The following is a 15734-nucleotide window of genomic DNA, read 5'->3' as shown; positions in this document are numbered from 1 at the left end:
CTTTTTACAGCCTTGCCTGAATATAAAACAGGTCACAGGGATAGTCTATAAACTTATTCAGGCAGCTTGCAAAATAGGCAAGGGGGCTCCACACGTTCTCTTTGTCACTCCCGCTCAATATGCTGGTGGCTGATGAAGAAAGGACGTTGCAATCTTATGACTTTATGGATAGTGATCCAACCATTTTTTGGCTACTTTTTGAGTGCAGAAACTCCCGTTATTCTTTAGGAGGCCAGAATGTGTGAGGATCTAGGACTCAACTGCTATAAATTCAAGCTCTGTTCTTAGACTACACCATGCACTGCTTTTGTAATGCAAATGGAAGGCACAAAGTGTTCCTTTGATAATGTGCAGTCAGGAGACAAAAAAAGCATTCACTGCAACAGTAAAACTAATTCATAAAGCTGAGAGACAATAGGAAAACATTATGGATATAAAAAAATAGTAATTTCTCATAGATCAACTTGATCATTAACGTAAACAGTTCAAATGCAATCCAAAAGGAAACTGGGGAAGGGGAGAGACCTGAATTGCTGTGCTGCCACCTTAGCTAACCCTGGACAAGTTTAGGTAAAACAAACATATAGAGTTCAACACAAAGTCGTTGTACAGTTTGTCACTGGATAGCTGATCCTTGGGCTTTACTCTGGATACTGAGTTAGGCTGCGTTTCTCTTCAGAAACAAGAAAATCACAGTGTTGGGATATTTTTCCTTTTTTTTTTTTTTTTTTTTTTTTATTTTGATGTTAGAAAACAGTTAATAAACACTCCTGGGGCATAAATTTTAAGGGGGTGATTTCATCACTTACCAAAGTTTAGCTCAAGGTCATCTCGCCTTGGTGCATTAGCTCCAGAGGAGGCGGAGGGCTGGAGGAAGAGGATGAAAGGGCTTCCGAAGCGGTGCTTGCGGCACGGCCAGCCAAGCGACGGCACAGCCACGACAAGGGCCATGCTGGACGCTTGCCACAGCCTCCTCCATCCAGAGCATGTAACCTTTCTCTTGGGGATTGTTTCTGCCTCCATGCTGTCCCAGAGCAGGTTGGCAGTCTTGGTGCTGAACTGGTTCAGTGCTGTGAGGAATTACGGTGGTGAGAATCTGGGGGGTGAGAAGGGCAGGATTATTGTCCCATTTTTCTGGCACCATTATGCACTGCTGTCGCAGAGGAGGAGGGGAGGCCATGCTGTTGATGCTGGGTTACAGATACGATAAAGTCTGTCACTGTCCTGGCATCCAGCGTTTCCTGCCTGGGCTGGAAAATTTGAGGAAAGGAGTACAAGGTGGGCAGGGTGTAGCATTAAGGGACAACCCTGGATGATTTCCATCTGTACCTAATGGAGACTTTACCCACCATCTGTAGTCAAAGGTGATTAAAAAAAATCTAATTGTTTATTTTGCTAAAAATGCTCTCAAGCTGCATTAAAAAATGGACTTTTATTAAGACTACTGCTCACTAAATACCATTCATAAAACAGTGGCGAGAAAATATGATGGAAAGTTAAATTTTTTTCTCTGTCACTTTGATTTCTTTGTTACTGCTAAAATGACTGCTCTGACTCATATTTTGCATAGTTATTTTTACCTTTTCAAATGTTCCTTAACTGTTCATATTACCCTGGGCAAATCCCCCAGGGATAATTTTCATTTGCATGCAGACTTTGATGGTATTATTAAGCAATCACTTTCAGTACTAAGTCATTATTAAAAGTAATACCACAGAGCCTCAAAAACACATTAATGGTGCCAAACAATCCACATTTCAGTGCTAGATTTATGGGAAGGGAAAAGCACAAGGTCTCATATAGTTTAGTGGATGCTGCTGTATAGCTCTGTAGCAGCAGCAGGCTTGATCAGAAAAATATCAGAGCCAAATTCAGAGCCCTTATCTGTAGTCAGCCTTATTTCTTTAAATGCCCTTTTTTGTTTTTGTTTTTTTTTTCAACCTGCCTGCTTCCTATTTGTTTTTCTCCTTGGATTTACCCTTTTTCTCCGGCCTTGGCAAGAAAGCCTGTCTGCAGTCTTCTAGTATACACAAGCTGGGCTGGTTCTGGGAAGGAGGGTCAGCCTTCCCATCTGTAATCACTGTTTTATGGCTTTCACTCGAGGTGTTAATGCAGATCAAATGGAAAACAGTCCAGTGTGAGTGTTACAGCTTCTCACACTGCCCTGCGTATGGTCCCAATCGTTAATTCTGATTATAAGACCTAAAGGTAATTCTGTTTGTTCTCCTAATGCATTGCAGCTCTCCTGGTGGTCTGGTGTCTCTTTTCTCCAATTCCCATTATGATCAATTGTTTGCAAATAATTAAGCTTTTAAGAGATAATGGTAGGAGCTAATGTACACAACAAAGTAAAGGTCTCAAGTCACTGTTTATTGAACAGTTGCCTTGATATCCCAAAGTGATCCAGAGTGATAGGTAGACTTGTCAGCTGATGTCAAGGCAGTGTTTTTAGTGATTCTTCCCTATATATTTATATATTTAGTAAAATTATAGAACATCTCAAGTTGGAAGAGCCCCTTAAGGACCAAATCCAACTCTCTCCTCTTCACATGACTGCCTTAAACTTAACCATTTGACTAAGATAGGTTTTATACATATTTATACAAATATAATCTATACACACACTATACATATATTTATATATATCCATATCTATGTACATTTGTCTATATTCCTTCAAATAGCCTTTAGAAAGTTTTCAGAAGACACTGGTTATTCTTGCATAGGTGGAATAAAGACCAACAGCAATATTGATTAAATTTCCTATTTCTTCATAAAATGGTGGTTCTCAGGGGTTCCCTCTTTCTCTGTGTTGCAACATGATGTTTGTCTTTGCCTGTAGCACAGGCCTTCCAACCCTGTGGGTGTGAATGCAACAAGGCTTTGAATATTTTTAGAGCAACCTAGCCTGTGGCACGCTGGTTCTTTGTCAAGTAATTTCTATTATTTTATTTTATTTTTAGTCTACAAAGGAACAACTTGTATGATCCACAGAAAGCTTATATAATAGTGTTGCTTAGTGTTTAAGATTACTTTAAAGCACACCGAATCACAGTTAAAAAGTCTGCCGCATTGTGACCCTTTGGCTAAGAGGGATTAGCTGTGTGAAATCCCAGGCTGTCATGTGATTATGGCAATTATAGATTTATCATGAAATTAAAAGTTTATGCTGTACTAGGATATGAAAAAAAAAATAATCAGATGACCTTAGACATACCACAATTTGAGGAATTTGTACTTTGGGACTTTTAAAGCAATTATTTTTACAGTGACAATATTATTCTGATGGCTAATTTTGTCCAGTCTTGTCTATTTAAAAAAAATGTCCAGAACAATTGAAAATTGCTTAATGGAGACAGACTTCTCAATTCCAATAGCTAAAGGCTGTCTAGTAATTATTGCTTGCTGCATGAAATTAGACACAGTTTGTTCAATTACTTAAAATTAGATCACATGTAAGGTGGCAAAGCAAAATAAGAAAAAAAAAAGAATAATTCTGTCCTCACTTGATAGCAAAGTAATGAAATGAGGAATAAGCTGTAAAGATAAAAATATTACAAATCCTCTCTGTAGGGTTTTGGGGTTTTTTTTTTGAAGGGAAGCAAAATATTGTGTTCAGATAGACGGACATAAGTATGACTGTTGTAGACGAATGTGTGTAGAAGGCAGACAGTAAAATATATGCTATATTTTTACATGTGTAAAATGCAAATTACCCATAAAAAAAATCAAATCCCCTTCCTTCTGTTTTCCACTCTACAATTCTGGAACTGTTTCATGTACACACAGAAAATACAAGGGATGGTTTACAGGTGTGCAGGTCATCTGTGGGCTTCCTGTCAAGAGAACAGTACTTTAAAAAGAATGGAAAATTCCTCAACATCTTTGGGTAAAAAAAGATAAAAAGTCTGTTATGGAGCCGATGGCCATAGTGGTGGGCTTTGAAATGGGTGTATTGAGTTAAGAGAAGTTCCTGGAGTTACAACAAAAATCCCTGTTTGGTAATGTGAGGTGATACTTGCGTGTAATGTAGCCATTAGAAGTCAGACTATGCTGTTTACAAGAATATGGAAAATCTGCTAAATAGCTATAATGCCAAGAAGATTATGGAATTTTATGAGGTTTTAAATTCTTATGCTTTACAAGGGTTCAGTTTATGTCCCATGTAATATTACACTGAAGAATACATCCAAACAATAAGGGGATATTTGGGGGGTGGCAGGGAAGGATGAATGTGTAACAGTAAATACTTCGTGACAATCAACTGCTAAATGGTGTTGGGATAGGAATAACCAGTCATATCAAATGATCTTTATTGAAATACTGTGAAGCACCTTGCAGCAGTTCAGGTCTGAATCAGATATGTACTGAGACTTGGGCATCCAGGTTAGGAGCTGAACCAGTTCCTCAAAACAAGACTTTTCCATGAAACTGTTATATTTGCTGTAGTTAGCCATTTTCTTCAGGGGCAGTGACATTTTGGCATAGATGGGAAGAACAGAAATTACATTCCTACATTTCACACTTGGTTGTGGTTTTTCCTGTTGATTTATTAAGCAATCTGTATTCGTGCAGAAGCAAATTTTCTGAGAAAGCAAATCAAGTTCTCACAAGAAACTTATGATTGAATTATAACATTATCTTCAATTAAAGGAGTATTTATTTTCTGTCTCTTAGGATTAGTGCAGCACAGCTATGCTAATGTCAGGCAAAAATGTGCTGATTGTTGACCTTGCATTGGCCTGTGTTCAAAACACAGGCATTTGTTTGTGTTCAGGATGCTGATCTTATTTGCAAATTATTTTGGGGCACTGGGAAGTTTTACCTTCATTATCTCCGAAAACATTAGTGTGTTTTAGTTTTACAGAGAAGCACTTTATCACATTTTTTGTTGTTCTGTTAAAAACAGAAAAAGCAGAAAAAATAAGATTATTTTACTCTAATTGGTCATTTGTGACAAGTGCAAAAAATTTTGAGCTAATGCAAGAAATATCCTTCTCAACTATCTGTATCCTAAGCAGTTATTTCTCCACTTCACTAATCTTTATAATTGGCTTGTCTTTTACTGCCATTAATTAAGTGATGTAGTAGCCCATTAATAATTATAAAAGAGTGACACACCTCAGCATTTTCACCTTTCAATAATAGATGTCACGCTTCTGGTTTGGTTTGGTTTGGGTTTTTTTTTTTGTTAATTTAAAATAAAAAGTGGGCCAAAAAACCACATTGTTTTAAATATTTGTATTTATTTTGGTGTCTTATAGCACCCTTACCCTTCAGAAGAGCAGAAAAAGCAGTTGGCACAAGACACAGGGCTCACTATACTTCAAGTGAACAATTGGTAAGTAATTTTCCTTAGTGTTTCTATATGGCCACTGGCACCCTCTGGCTATTCCTCTGTGGTTTTGGGGACACACCTTGCCCTTGTTTTTCCCTTCCCCAACAGTTTATTGGTACAAAAGGGGTATAACCAGGTGAGGGGTTTTAGGTGTAGAAAGTAAGAGGTGTGCTACTGTATTGTAGTTTTCCGTCATTTGGGCAGGTCTTAGTGTATTCGTATTTGATACCAGTCCTCCTTCTGGTTGAGGATAACTGTTCTTCAATAGGAAGGCACATCCATTTGCAGAACATTGGTCTTGGAAGAAGTTCAGATGTTGGGGGCAAAAAAGGGACAATTGTTCCCATTTCTGCTGAGCATATTGTTATTTAGGGCTGCAGTCATGCTTTTTATAATGTTGTTAGAGGGGTTTTTCTTTTTGACATTTTTTTATCTCTTTATCAGTTTGTTTTCAAAATCCAGTTTATAAATAAACTTTGAGGACAATCTGGTTCTTTGCTGCTGAAGTACAGTGTGGAGCAATTTTATTTATTTGCTCCAGCTGAGGGTTGGTGGAACCCTTGGTCTGTTGTAGTAGTGATTCATTTGAAGAAAGTCAGGATCCATGCTGTTTCTGCAGTGGATTTTGGGTTGCTAACTGTTCGGGGTGAAACCCCAGTGAATATTACTCATGATTTAAGTATCATACAGGAGCAAACCTCTTTAAAAAAAGTTTGATTTATTACCCTTTGATACTGCGTCAAAATGTGGGTTCCTCCCACTGTCCCAGAACAAGTGTCATACTTAAAGTGTATTGCAATCTAATACCTTGTAAAACGAAGTGTATCTAATTAATTGTCCTAATATTTTTAAATTAATGTTTATGATGGGAAACCTTATCCTCTTTGAAGTAATACCCAGAAAATGGCCAAAGCAAACAGCAAGCCTGCTAGGGAAAATGGAGGGAGGAATGCCAGTTTGCAGACAAAAGTTGGGGTTTTTTTCCTGTTCAGTAAGTGTCAGAGATTAATATTACTGAAGCTCTGATTACATGGCCTAATCCATTTTAGTGAATAAATTTGGTATTGATGTCCATTGCACCTACATTAACAAATCCTCCTCTTAGAGAGCATAGGAGCCTATGGGAAAGATTTCAGATATATTAAACCCCATTACAGAAAATGTAATTTCTGTCAATATAATCCCATGTATTCTTCAATTTAGTACTTTAGAGATAACAAGCTACTTACAATATATTTGCCTTTGGAGGATTAATTTACAAAGTGCACTATCTGGGAGACGCAGGCGGGCTCACATAAGCATAGCTTGTAAGGGTTATCAATTTCTATGACCTCAAAGCAGCCCTGGGAATCAATTTTTTGAAGCCCTTTAAGATGCTGAATAAAGGAAAATACCAAATACTTAGTGTATATAAAGTATGCTTCCAACATACTTACTTTTAAATAGAGGAATAAAAGGCATAAAATATAAAATTTACATGTTATAAGGTACTGTAACCCACAGTATTTTGGCTCAGCCAGAAAAAAATAATGTTTGCTTCAACTTTACATCCTCCAGCCTTCATCCAGGTGTTACCCTAATTTATATCGTTGTCCTTCAGCTTAACAGTGGGTGCTTTGGCTACTGAGAAGCTGTGGATACTCATCAGGGTATTGTTTAACAATGGGGTGGAGAAAGGGTGTGTTGCTTCTGTGGGGTCTGGGAGTGCAGGATTCAACATGGACAAATGTGTCAGTTTGGGATTGTCCATCAAAAGAAATTTTTCAAGATGATGAACATAGGATGGATTCACCAAAACTGATGGAATTTCTCCAGAGTGACCTTCAGTAGGTTTTCTTTCAGTTTTCTTTCCAGGGTGTTTTTCAGTATCCCATCTCTCCTCAAATATAAGGAGTTTTTACTTTGGCTTTGTGTCAGGTGTGTTCTTATAAGTTCCTTATGTGCAAGAAAAAAAAAAAAAAGAGATCAAAATACATTATAACTGAAGTCTTGCGGATGTAGGGCAGACTTCCTCTGCTTGAGCTAGTTCAGTAATTCTGCTATACAATTGTATAAATTATTGAGACAATTCCCCTTCTCTGCTCTGAAGCACAAGGATTTAACACTATAGAGGCAGCGGGGCTTGCTTAAATCACAGGTAGTGGGCAGAGATGCCAAAATATGGCAATTCAGCCCCTGCTTTTTGTAATGGATGCTAAGGAACAAGGAGACTGTGAAACTGTTACTGAGTGTGCAGGTTGCACAGAGAATACCCAGCTGCGAGGTGACCAGTGAGTTACTCATCCCCTCCCAAATCTTGGGGGCTAGAGAGCAACCTTTTCAAACATTTTGCTGGATCACTTTTCTTCTAAGGCAAGGTGCAGAAGAAACTCTTCCTACCTAAATGTTTTGTTTCAGGGAAGATCTAACATATAATTTCTAGTTAGTTTTGCTTTTCTTAAGCAAGCTCATAAGTCATTCAGCCACAACTCACAAAAAAAATTTACCTTCCTCCTTAGATTCTTCCAAACTTGTTAACACACATGTACATTTTTGTATTAATGATGAGTCACTGTAAATCACTGTTGCAGAGATTAAATAAAATGCTGAAGGGCAGGCTGGGTGCAGATCAGTCATAAATTATTGGCAGCAACACAGCATGTGGGAATACACGAAATGTGCATGAAAAACATAAACTCATGTCTGGTAGCATGGTCGTTAGCCCAGGCTGGGAATGCTGTATTTTCTGGCTGGAATTAGAAGTTTACCACAGACCACTCAGTGAAAAGAGCATTTGTTTTCTGTAGACTGAAAGCATTTAAACAAATTTTTTGTCATATTTTGAATGCTTTTCGGTATGTGCTGGTTCATACTTCAGGTCTCTGCTGTAATGAAAAAAATGTTGATTTTCACATATGAATTGCCCTGGTATAGGGGCTCCCCAGGCTGATGCACTTAACCCCTGTTGATGGTGAAGGAGTCATAGGAATGGGGTGATGATGTGAAATGTGCAAGAAAATATATCCTAGAAAAGGCACATGTCTTTAAAAATATCACAGTCCCTTTACCCTTTTCATAGGGTTGTTTTATTTATTTTTTTAAATGATGAAATAATCCACACAGAGGATTTTTCTCTTTTCTTTCTCTTTCCCCCCACATGACAACTTCACTTATGAATCACCAGTGTTGCCTTCTAGTACCATCTTTTTGCTTCAGTCAGATGTTTCTGCTGTGGGAAGAGGGAGCCCTTACCCTGTTGCAAAATAAAAATAAATCTGTGGAAGGTAGGAAGATAGCAGAGTTCCAATGTCATTAGTCTAAATGAGCCATTCAGATCTCTGTCGTGTCGCTTGTTTAACCCCACAGCAGTTTAGGGTTCCAAGCACAGTTATATGAACAAGAAGGAGCGCTTGTATGATGCTGTATGGACATGATGGGGACCTGAACAGGTACAGGTTAATAAGGTGCTTTTCCCAGGTGATAAAAACAAAGAATTGAAATATCCAGGTGTGATCCAATCACTTCTTAGCTCAGCTGAGAGCCAGTCAGGCTGTATTGAACAATCTATACGGTTTTCTTGTTTACTACATCACAGCTGAATCCCTTCCCATTAAGAGCTAATGGTAAATAATTACTGGTGGTAGTCTATGAAGAAAAGAGAACAATTCTAATCAAGGGCTGCGTTAGAAGTCAGATGCTTGTTTATGTTTTAGAAAAGTCTTGGTGCACACAGATAGATGTTTATATACTTGTAGAATAATGTGCCTATATATACTCCCTATGTGTGCATGTCTGTATGTGACTCTCTAAATAGCGTTGCATCCATCTGCATTTAAATGATTAAAAAAAAAAAAATTGAAAATTCAAATTCTTAAAAATTCAGCCTTTATTAGGTGTTTCTATTCTGCTTTTTCCAAATACCCTTGTGCTATCTAGGGCACAGCCCAGACAATGCTGGAGCAGCTAGTCAATATTTTATCTTGCCCTCATTCTTACGTGCTTCGTTTGTTGAGCTGTATTCAAACCGTGCTTGAAGATGGAATTAATAATTACTGCTGGGCTTTCCTGTAGCACTTACTGCTGTAATACCCAAGTCCTTCCCTGACCTCCACGTGCTCATATATATGCATACAAGGTTGTGGGTTTGCATGGTATTTTTACAGTTACCGTGCAAAGAGAAAAAAAAGTGCAGTCCTGGTTCAAAGGGGAAGAAGTGAGGCTCATAGAGGTCCAACTCCAGCATAGTCACAAGTTTTGGGTTAGTCTGGGACTGTGAGGTGACTCAGAATTACAGCAATTTATTCATATTTAGGGTCTAGGGATCATTGAAACTTCATGTTTCATGGAAACTCCAAGTTTTGAGTGCCTTGGTGTCTTACATTGCCCATGTCCACTGTTGGATATGGAGTAACTTATGGTGAAATTTTTGGGTTCAATGATTTATTCAGTAGCTTTCAATCAGTCTAAGGAAACAGCAGAGCTGAATCCTGTTCTCCAGTGCAGCATTTGGCTGTATGAACCAGGACTGGCTTGCTTTTCTTACCTGGCTTGGTCATTCAATTTTGTCAAAGTTTATTACCTGTTGAAATAGATTTTTTTATTTTATAATGCTCTAAACTGTTCTTAAAGCAGACATAATTGTGGTTGGGATGCTTGAGACATTGAGCCCAATCAAAAATGGTAGCATGAGCTGGTAACTGAACTGCAGTGAAGTACATTAAAGCCTAGGGTGCAAGCAACTCTAGTAAAATGGTGTCCTACCTCTTGAGTTCTTAATTTTATATTCTTGGCTTCTTTAAATGTCAGTTTTGTATATAATTTCCTAGTCTTGCAAAAAAACCTCAAAACAAACCCCAGCCAAACACATCAGAAAAAAATATTAAATAATATAATGAAAAAGTTTCCCTAATCCTATTCTTGGAGTCTGATGAAGTGGATTTTACTGAAAGACATTTCAAAAAGGCTTCAAGACCAGCTGAAGATGAGTGGAAAATCAGAGATGGACTTGGGATAGGAAGACCTGACCACCTTACCTTATGTAGCACAGCCACGTCAGAGCATAGAGACACAGAAATAATTTATTTCTCTTTTAGTCCCCTCACAACTCTCCTCCAGTAGGAAATTCCTTCTGCCTGTATTTCTTTGCTCATGGGTAAGACTAGTAATAGAGTTTTGCTGCAGTAATTGCCTGGGACAGAGGAAGAAGTGCTTTACTATGACATGGGCAGGCAGGGTGGCATGGTGGGGGCAGGAGGATTCTGCACTTCTCATGGGAGAGTACTCCCCACAGCCCAGTGATGGATGGGGAGCACCACTGGAAAGAGTGTCCTTTCCATCTGCTCGTCCTGGCTTACCAATAGTGGGGTTACGGATGGAGCAGATGGGAGAATGCAGATTGGGAGATGCAGGTGGAGAAGTGCAGATGGGGCCAGATGCAGATGGGGCAGAGACAGAAAGCCCCTGCCTGCCTCTCCACAAAAGAGCAGGGAAAAGAGGAATGGCTGCACAACTCTTCACCTTTCAGGAAACAGTCCCAGGCCCCTCTTTTCCCTCTGTGGTTTTTATATCATAGCCTGTAAGGGGTTTGGTGCATCTGAAGCACACCCCAACACCCCCAAATCCAACTGATAATGTTGTGTTGTTGTGTTGTCTGGTGTTTCCCATATGTTTAGCCCCATTCCAGATCTCTGGAGGGGATGGAACAGCTGCTTCCTGGAGCTGAGCATTTAGCATAGACATCATCTTTACTCAATTCCTTCTCTGAGGGTGATACTCACCCTGAGCAAAAGGCCAGCACATGACCAGTGCACCACTTTAGTCCCACTTAAGCACTATTTTTAGAGTGTAAGTGGGGGAGGAGTCCAGCAGGGAGGGAGGATAGCAAAAGCAAGTGCTGGTCCTATATGCAGGGTTGGATTTTCACCCCTGTTGCCTACCAAACTGTAGACTTCAATAAATAGGGGAGATAGTTGGTTTGCCGAGCACATCACATGCAGGGATTTTTAGTCCTTGGAGAATAAAATATCTGCTTATTTTCAGAAGTATCAATTACTGCTTTTGTTTCAGTAAACATTAAATGAGAAAAGGTCAAGATGCAATTTGAGTCTGTGTAAGAACATAACAAATACTTTTCTCAGTAATCAGATATAGTAAATACAAGTACTTATTTACTTGTAAATGTTAAAGCATTCACAAATTATCCTCTCAACTTCAGCAATACAAACTTAACCATCAGATTTTGGAGAAAATTTACTTTTCTATGTGATTGTAGATTATATATGCAGTTGTTTTTTGAACACTGTTTTGTTAGTGGGAATACATGCAAAAGCAGGAAAAAATAGGAATAAGAAGGAATATATGTTTTGGGTTTTACAAATAAATGTTGTTTGATATTCCAGAGAATAAGACAGTAGGTGTTTGCAGTATGAAAATCATTCCCCTGCAAGAAAACCCCCTCAAAACACCAAGAAAACTATTTTTAAAAGTATCTTGGCTGGGTGAATTGTTACATCATTTGAGCAGTTCAGAATGTGTGCTGTAAATTAGCTGTTCTAAATGTACCATGTGCTGGATTTTTCAAGCAGATTTTTGCATTTATGTTTTCACTAAGTCTTAGCTAATTGTTATGCCTTTCACCTTGAATGCCAATTGTAATAATAATATTACATCTGTAGTCTATTTCTCTGTTCTTAAATTACAGCAATCAGGAATACTCACTAGGCAAAATCCTGTATAGTTACTCATAAGAAAACATTGAAATCAGATGAAAAAATAATGTTTAGCTTGCATATTGCCTTAGACAGCCCTGGAGAGCTGCCAGGCAGTCAAGGTATTATTAGAAAAGCTGAACAAATAGCTTACAGGGGGAAGAGCTGTGAATGTAGAGCCATCAGGTACCATCGGATCACCAGATTTTATGCTGGAATTTCCTTTCTTAGTTCAGTATAACCATTTAAAAGTACAGCACAGCAGTTCAAACATGGGGTTTGGGTTTGGTGAGTTGATATAAGGCGTATTGGTACAGTTTTGCCACAGGTGCTTTTCCAAGGGGTCGGGTGCTCAGAGAAAGTGAGTGAAGAGTTTTCTTGGGGAAATGCTCCCCTTGGCCTCCACGACTTCAGGTGGGGGAGAAGATGGAAACCTGATAGACCCTGGGTTTCTTGTTCAGTCCAGGCTTGTCAGTCTCCAACCCCGCAAACTGCCCCAAAACAAAGGGGTCATCCCATTCATCCCATCCAAGGAATGATACTTCTAACCACAGCTGTGACAGCACTTGGGAAAAACCAGCAGAGGAAACACCATTTATTTCAAAAGCAAATGTGAAGTCATTTTGCTCAAGCTATCAGACTAATTAGTGACACCCTGAGCACTGAGCAAAAAAACCCCAAAACCTGGTATTAGTTTAGTCACATAGATGCTTTTTTGAGAGGAAGTAAGTTTGGTTCCCACCTCAGAGCATCAGACAGTGCAAACAGAGTTTACCTGCCAATAGTCCTGATTAGCAAAAGGTTAATATGCAGCCAAGAAAAACACTCTTTCCCCTCTTCTGGGTGGTCTTGTACTCAACAAACTTTTTTTAGTTGGTGCATTAATGTTCTGTAACGAATATGATGTCAGGTGCCAGGAAAAGAAGATGAAATAGCACCATGCAAACATTTGCCACTTGCTCTTTTCTTCTCTCCTGCTCTAGCTTTGCTCCACAGGATCAGGGTAGAGGTCAGAATTCTTTGTTTGCTTCTTCTTATTTTAAAATACTGAGATTCAGGTGTGCACCATCTCAAAACAAGAGTTTGGCTTTTAAGAAATGCCAATTCAGGACACTATTGTGTTGTGGAAATGCTACATTGGAAGCAAGGGGAGAACTTTGCATTGTCTCTGTAAATACAGTTCTCAGGTCTTGGTTTCTTTTTAGTGCAAGAGATATCCTTGATATATATTTTAAAAATTACATGCTCTCAAGATATTAAAAAAAAAGAAGAAGGGTAGAGTAATGGCTTGTCATTGCTTTGTAAGTCAGACTTTGGTCCGTCTTTGTCATAGCTATCTGAAGTGTGTTTTACACATAGTTTACCTTTATGGTATTTTATGCTTGCACAGACCTGATCTCCACCTATTTTGTGTCAACAGTTGTTGAGGTTGGTGTAGAGTGATTAACGCTCACAAACTGAAACACCAGCACATCAACACATGGAGAAAGGTGCCTTCGGAGACTCTTTCTTGCACTTAAATCAAACACTTGCTCCAGGCTTCACCTGCATAAAAACAAACTGCCTGGTTCAAAAATCAGCCTGAAATAGTAAAAATAGGGCAATTGTTGCGTTGTTGTAGGCTAAATCAATTTTTTCTTCTCAAAAATGAAACAACCAGAGGGGCAGGGTGAGGATGTGCTTTCCAGGGTGTGTTTTGCCCTGCCTACCATGGAATTATTTTAATGTAAGTGATGCATGACTGGCTACAATAGCTTAAGCACCAACCAGGATTCTATCTTTTCATTGACTTTTCAAAAATGAAAGAAATGGCAGCAGATGCTGCAAAATATATTGCTTCTACAGTTGTTCAATGAAATCTAGGTCATGTAACAGTTCCATGGGTTATTTTTTTTCCCTTGCCCAAGCACTGTAGTCCTTGTGTCTTTTTTGGCTAAGGATAAAGCTCGATACCAATAGCTGCTTTTGAATTCAGATTTATTCCAGAGATGTCTGACTTCTCAAAGGTGGTTTGTACCATCTGGGGGCTGGTCTCTAAGCTTGCTCTGTCCCCCGGTCTCATAAATTCTCTTACTCTTTGACATTCCTTGACTTTCCTGTGTGTATTTCGTTGGTGTTGTTTTCCGAGGGTGTCTTTTCTTCTGCCCTGAATATAATGCTGTCAGTAGTAGGATTATAAGCAAAATTAATCACTTGACTTAATGGGAAATTATGTTTAGATAAAGTAGATTACAAAGTAGGCTATTAGTAGTGGTTAGAAAACAATGTTTTGAAGTGGGATGTCTTGGGGCATGGAGAGTTTGTTCAGAAGTGTGGGGTTGTTTTTCAGGTTGGCTGTGACTCAGAGCTGTATCTTTTGTGGTTTCTGGGCAGAGAAAAAAAAAGGAAAAAAGAATTCAAACCAGTTTTTCAGGTGCCCACATCAAACAAAATACATCAATGTGCCTATATTTCTTGTCTTGATTGTGGTGGGGCAGACACAACCACAGGAATAAAACTTTCCTCACCATCCCAAGCCACTGTCTTGGGGTGTAGACCAGAATGATGTCAAAGCCTATGTGCAAAACACAGGTCCCATCTAGGACTTCTGTATATTTTCTCTTTAGGGGCCCTGAGAGTGTTTTCTCCTGAAGACACTTGTCAAGAGTTTTGGTTTGGCCACCCTGGGCTTGCTTCTCCTTTTCCTGCAGGCTGCAGGAGCTGGTGTGAGGTGACTGGGTATGGAGTTACCCCATACTCCTTCATTGCCTTTTGGAGATGAGGAGGATGAAGGGATTCATCCAGAAATATAGACAGGTCCTTTCTCACACCCTTCAATGAGTGGGAACATATTTTAACCAGCATCCAGATGTGGGAGCAGCCTCTCTTCTTTTGCTTGGGCTGAAAGACAAGGCATGGCTTCCAACTCTCTTGCTGTATGTGGAGTGGGGAGGGAGAGAACAGAAAAAAAAGCTGTTTGGACAAGGCTCACAATCTGATGTATGGAAAAACCTTGGACTTCAAGGAGGACCCCCTGTGTTTAGAGCACTTGTATGGCATAAGAAAGCTCGGAGATCATGCAGGCACTTCTCACAAGCTCTACATTCCCCTAAAAAAGAGGTTATGCTGAGTAGATAGAGGACATTAAATTGCTGAAATACGGAGGAATGTTTTCAGAGAGATAACCAGTATTTTACTGTCAGTTCTCACCCATTCCCAGCTTAATCCCTGCCATCAAATGGGGCTTGATTTGTTGATTTGACATGATATGCGGAAGAAAAACTGCTGGGTTGCACTGCTGACGTGCAACAGATGAGGACCCAAGTTACAGAGTCCAGAGAAGCTCTCCTGAAGGATCAGATGGGAAGTTGATGTTCAGACCCTTCTCAGAGCTGTGCAAAAACACTGAGCTGGAAGATGTGCATCTCAGCCTGGGCTGCTCTCAAAGCAGACAGCCTGCACACCCTTTGTTACAAGTGTTTTTGTGGGACGCGAGATTTTGTCTGGCAGCGTATTATGTACCCAAACACAGTGCTTTGTGGGGGTCATTGCTGTCCCCGGCAGGAGTTAGAGCAGCCTTAGTGCTGCTCTTCTACATGAATCCTTGCCATATTCCTTAAAGGCTAATTGTGGCACATGGAGATCAGCAAAGTACAGCTGCACTGGGATTTAGGAGCAGGGAAGAGATGGGAGGTCAGCTTTGCTGGCACTTTGCCATGTAAAGATTTCCC

General features: G+C 39.5%; 1 protein-coding gene across 3 annotated transcripts in view; it reads left to right on the top strand.

Annotated features, from left to right (window-relative positions):
- The window catches only part of MEIS1 (Meis homeobox 1), a 108546-nt gene that overhangs the window by 80219 nt on the left and 12593 nt on the right, over nucleotides 1-15734 (top strand). For all 3 annotated transcript variants that reach the window (XM_033055331.1, XM_033055329.1, XM_033055332.2), the window contains exon 9: nucleotides 5265-5341. In XM_033055331.1, coding sequence (XP_032911222.1) covers nucleotides 5265-5341 — 77 coding nt within the window. The remainder of the gene's footprint in view (nucleotides 1-5264; nucleotides 5342-15734) is intronic.

Source organism: Catharus ustulatus, chromosome 3 (genome assembly GCF_009819885.2).
Source record: "Catharus ustulatus isolate bCatUst1 chromosome 3, bCatUst1.pri.v2, whole genome shotgun sequence".
Classification (NCBI taxonomy): Eukaryota; Metazoa; Chordata; class Aves; order Passeriformes; family Turdidae; genus Catharus; species Catharus ustulatus.
This window is presented reverse-complemented; position numbering and strand designations above follow the sequence as displayed.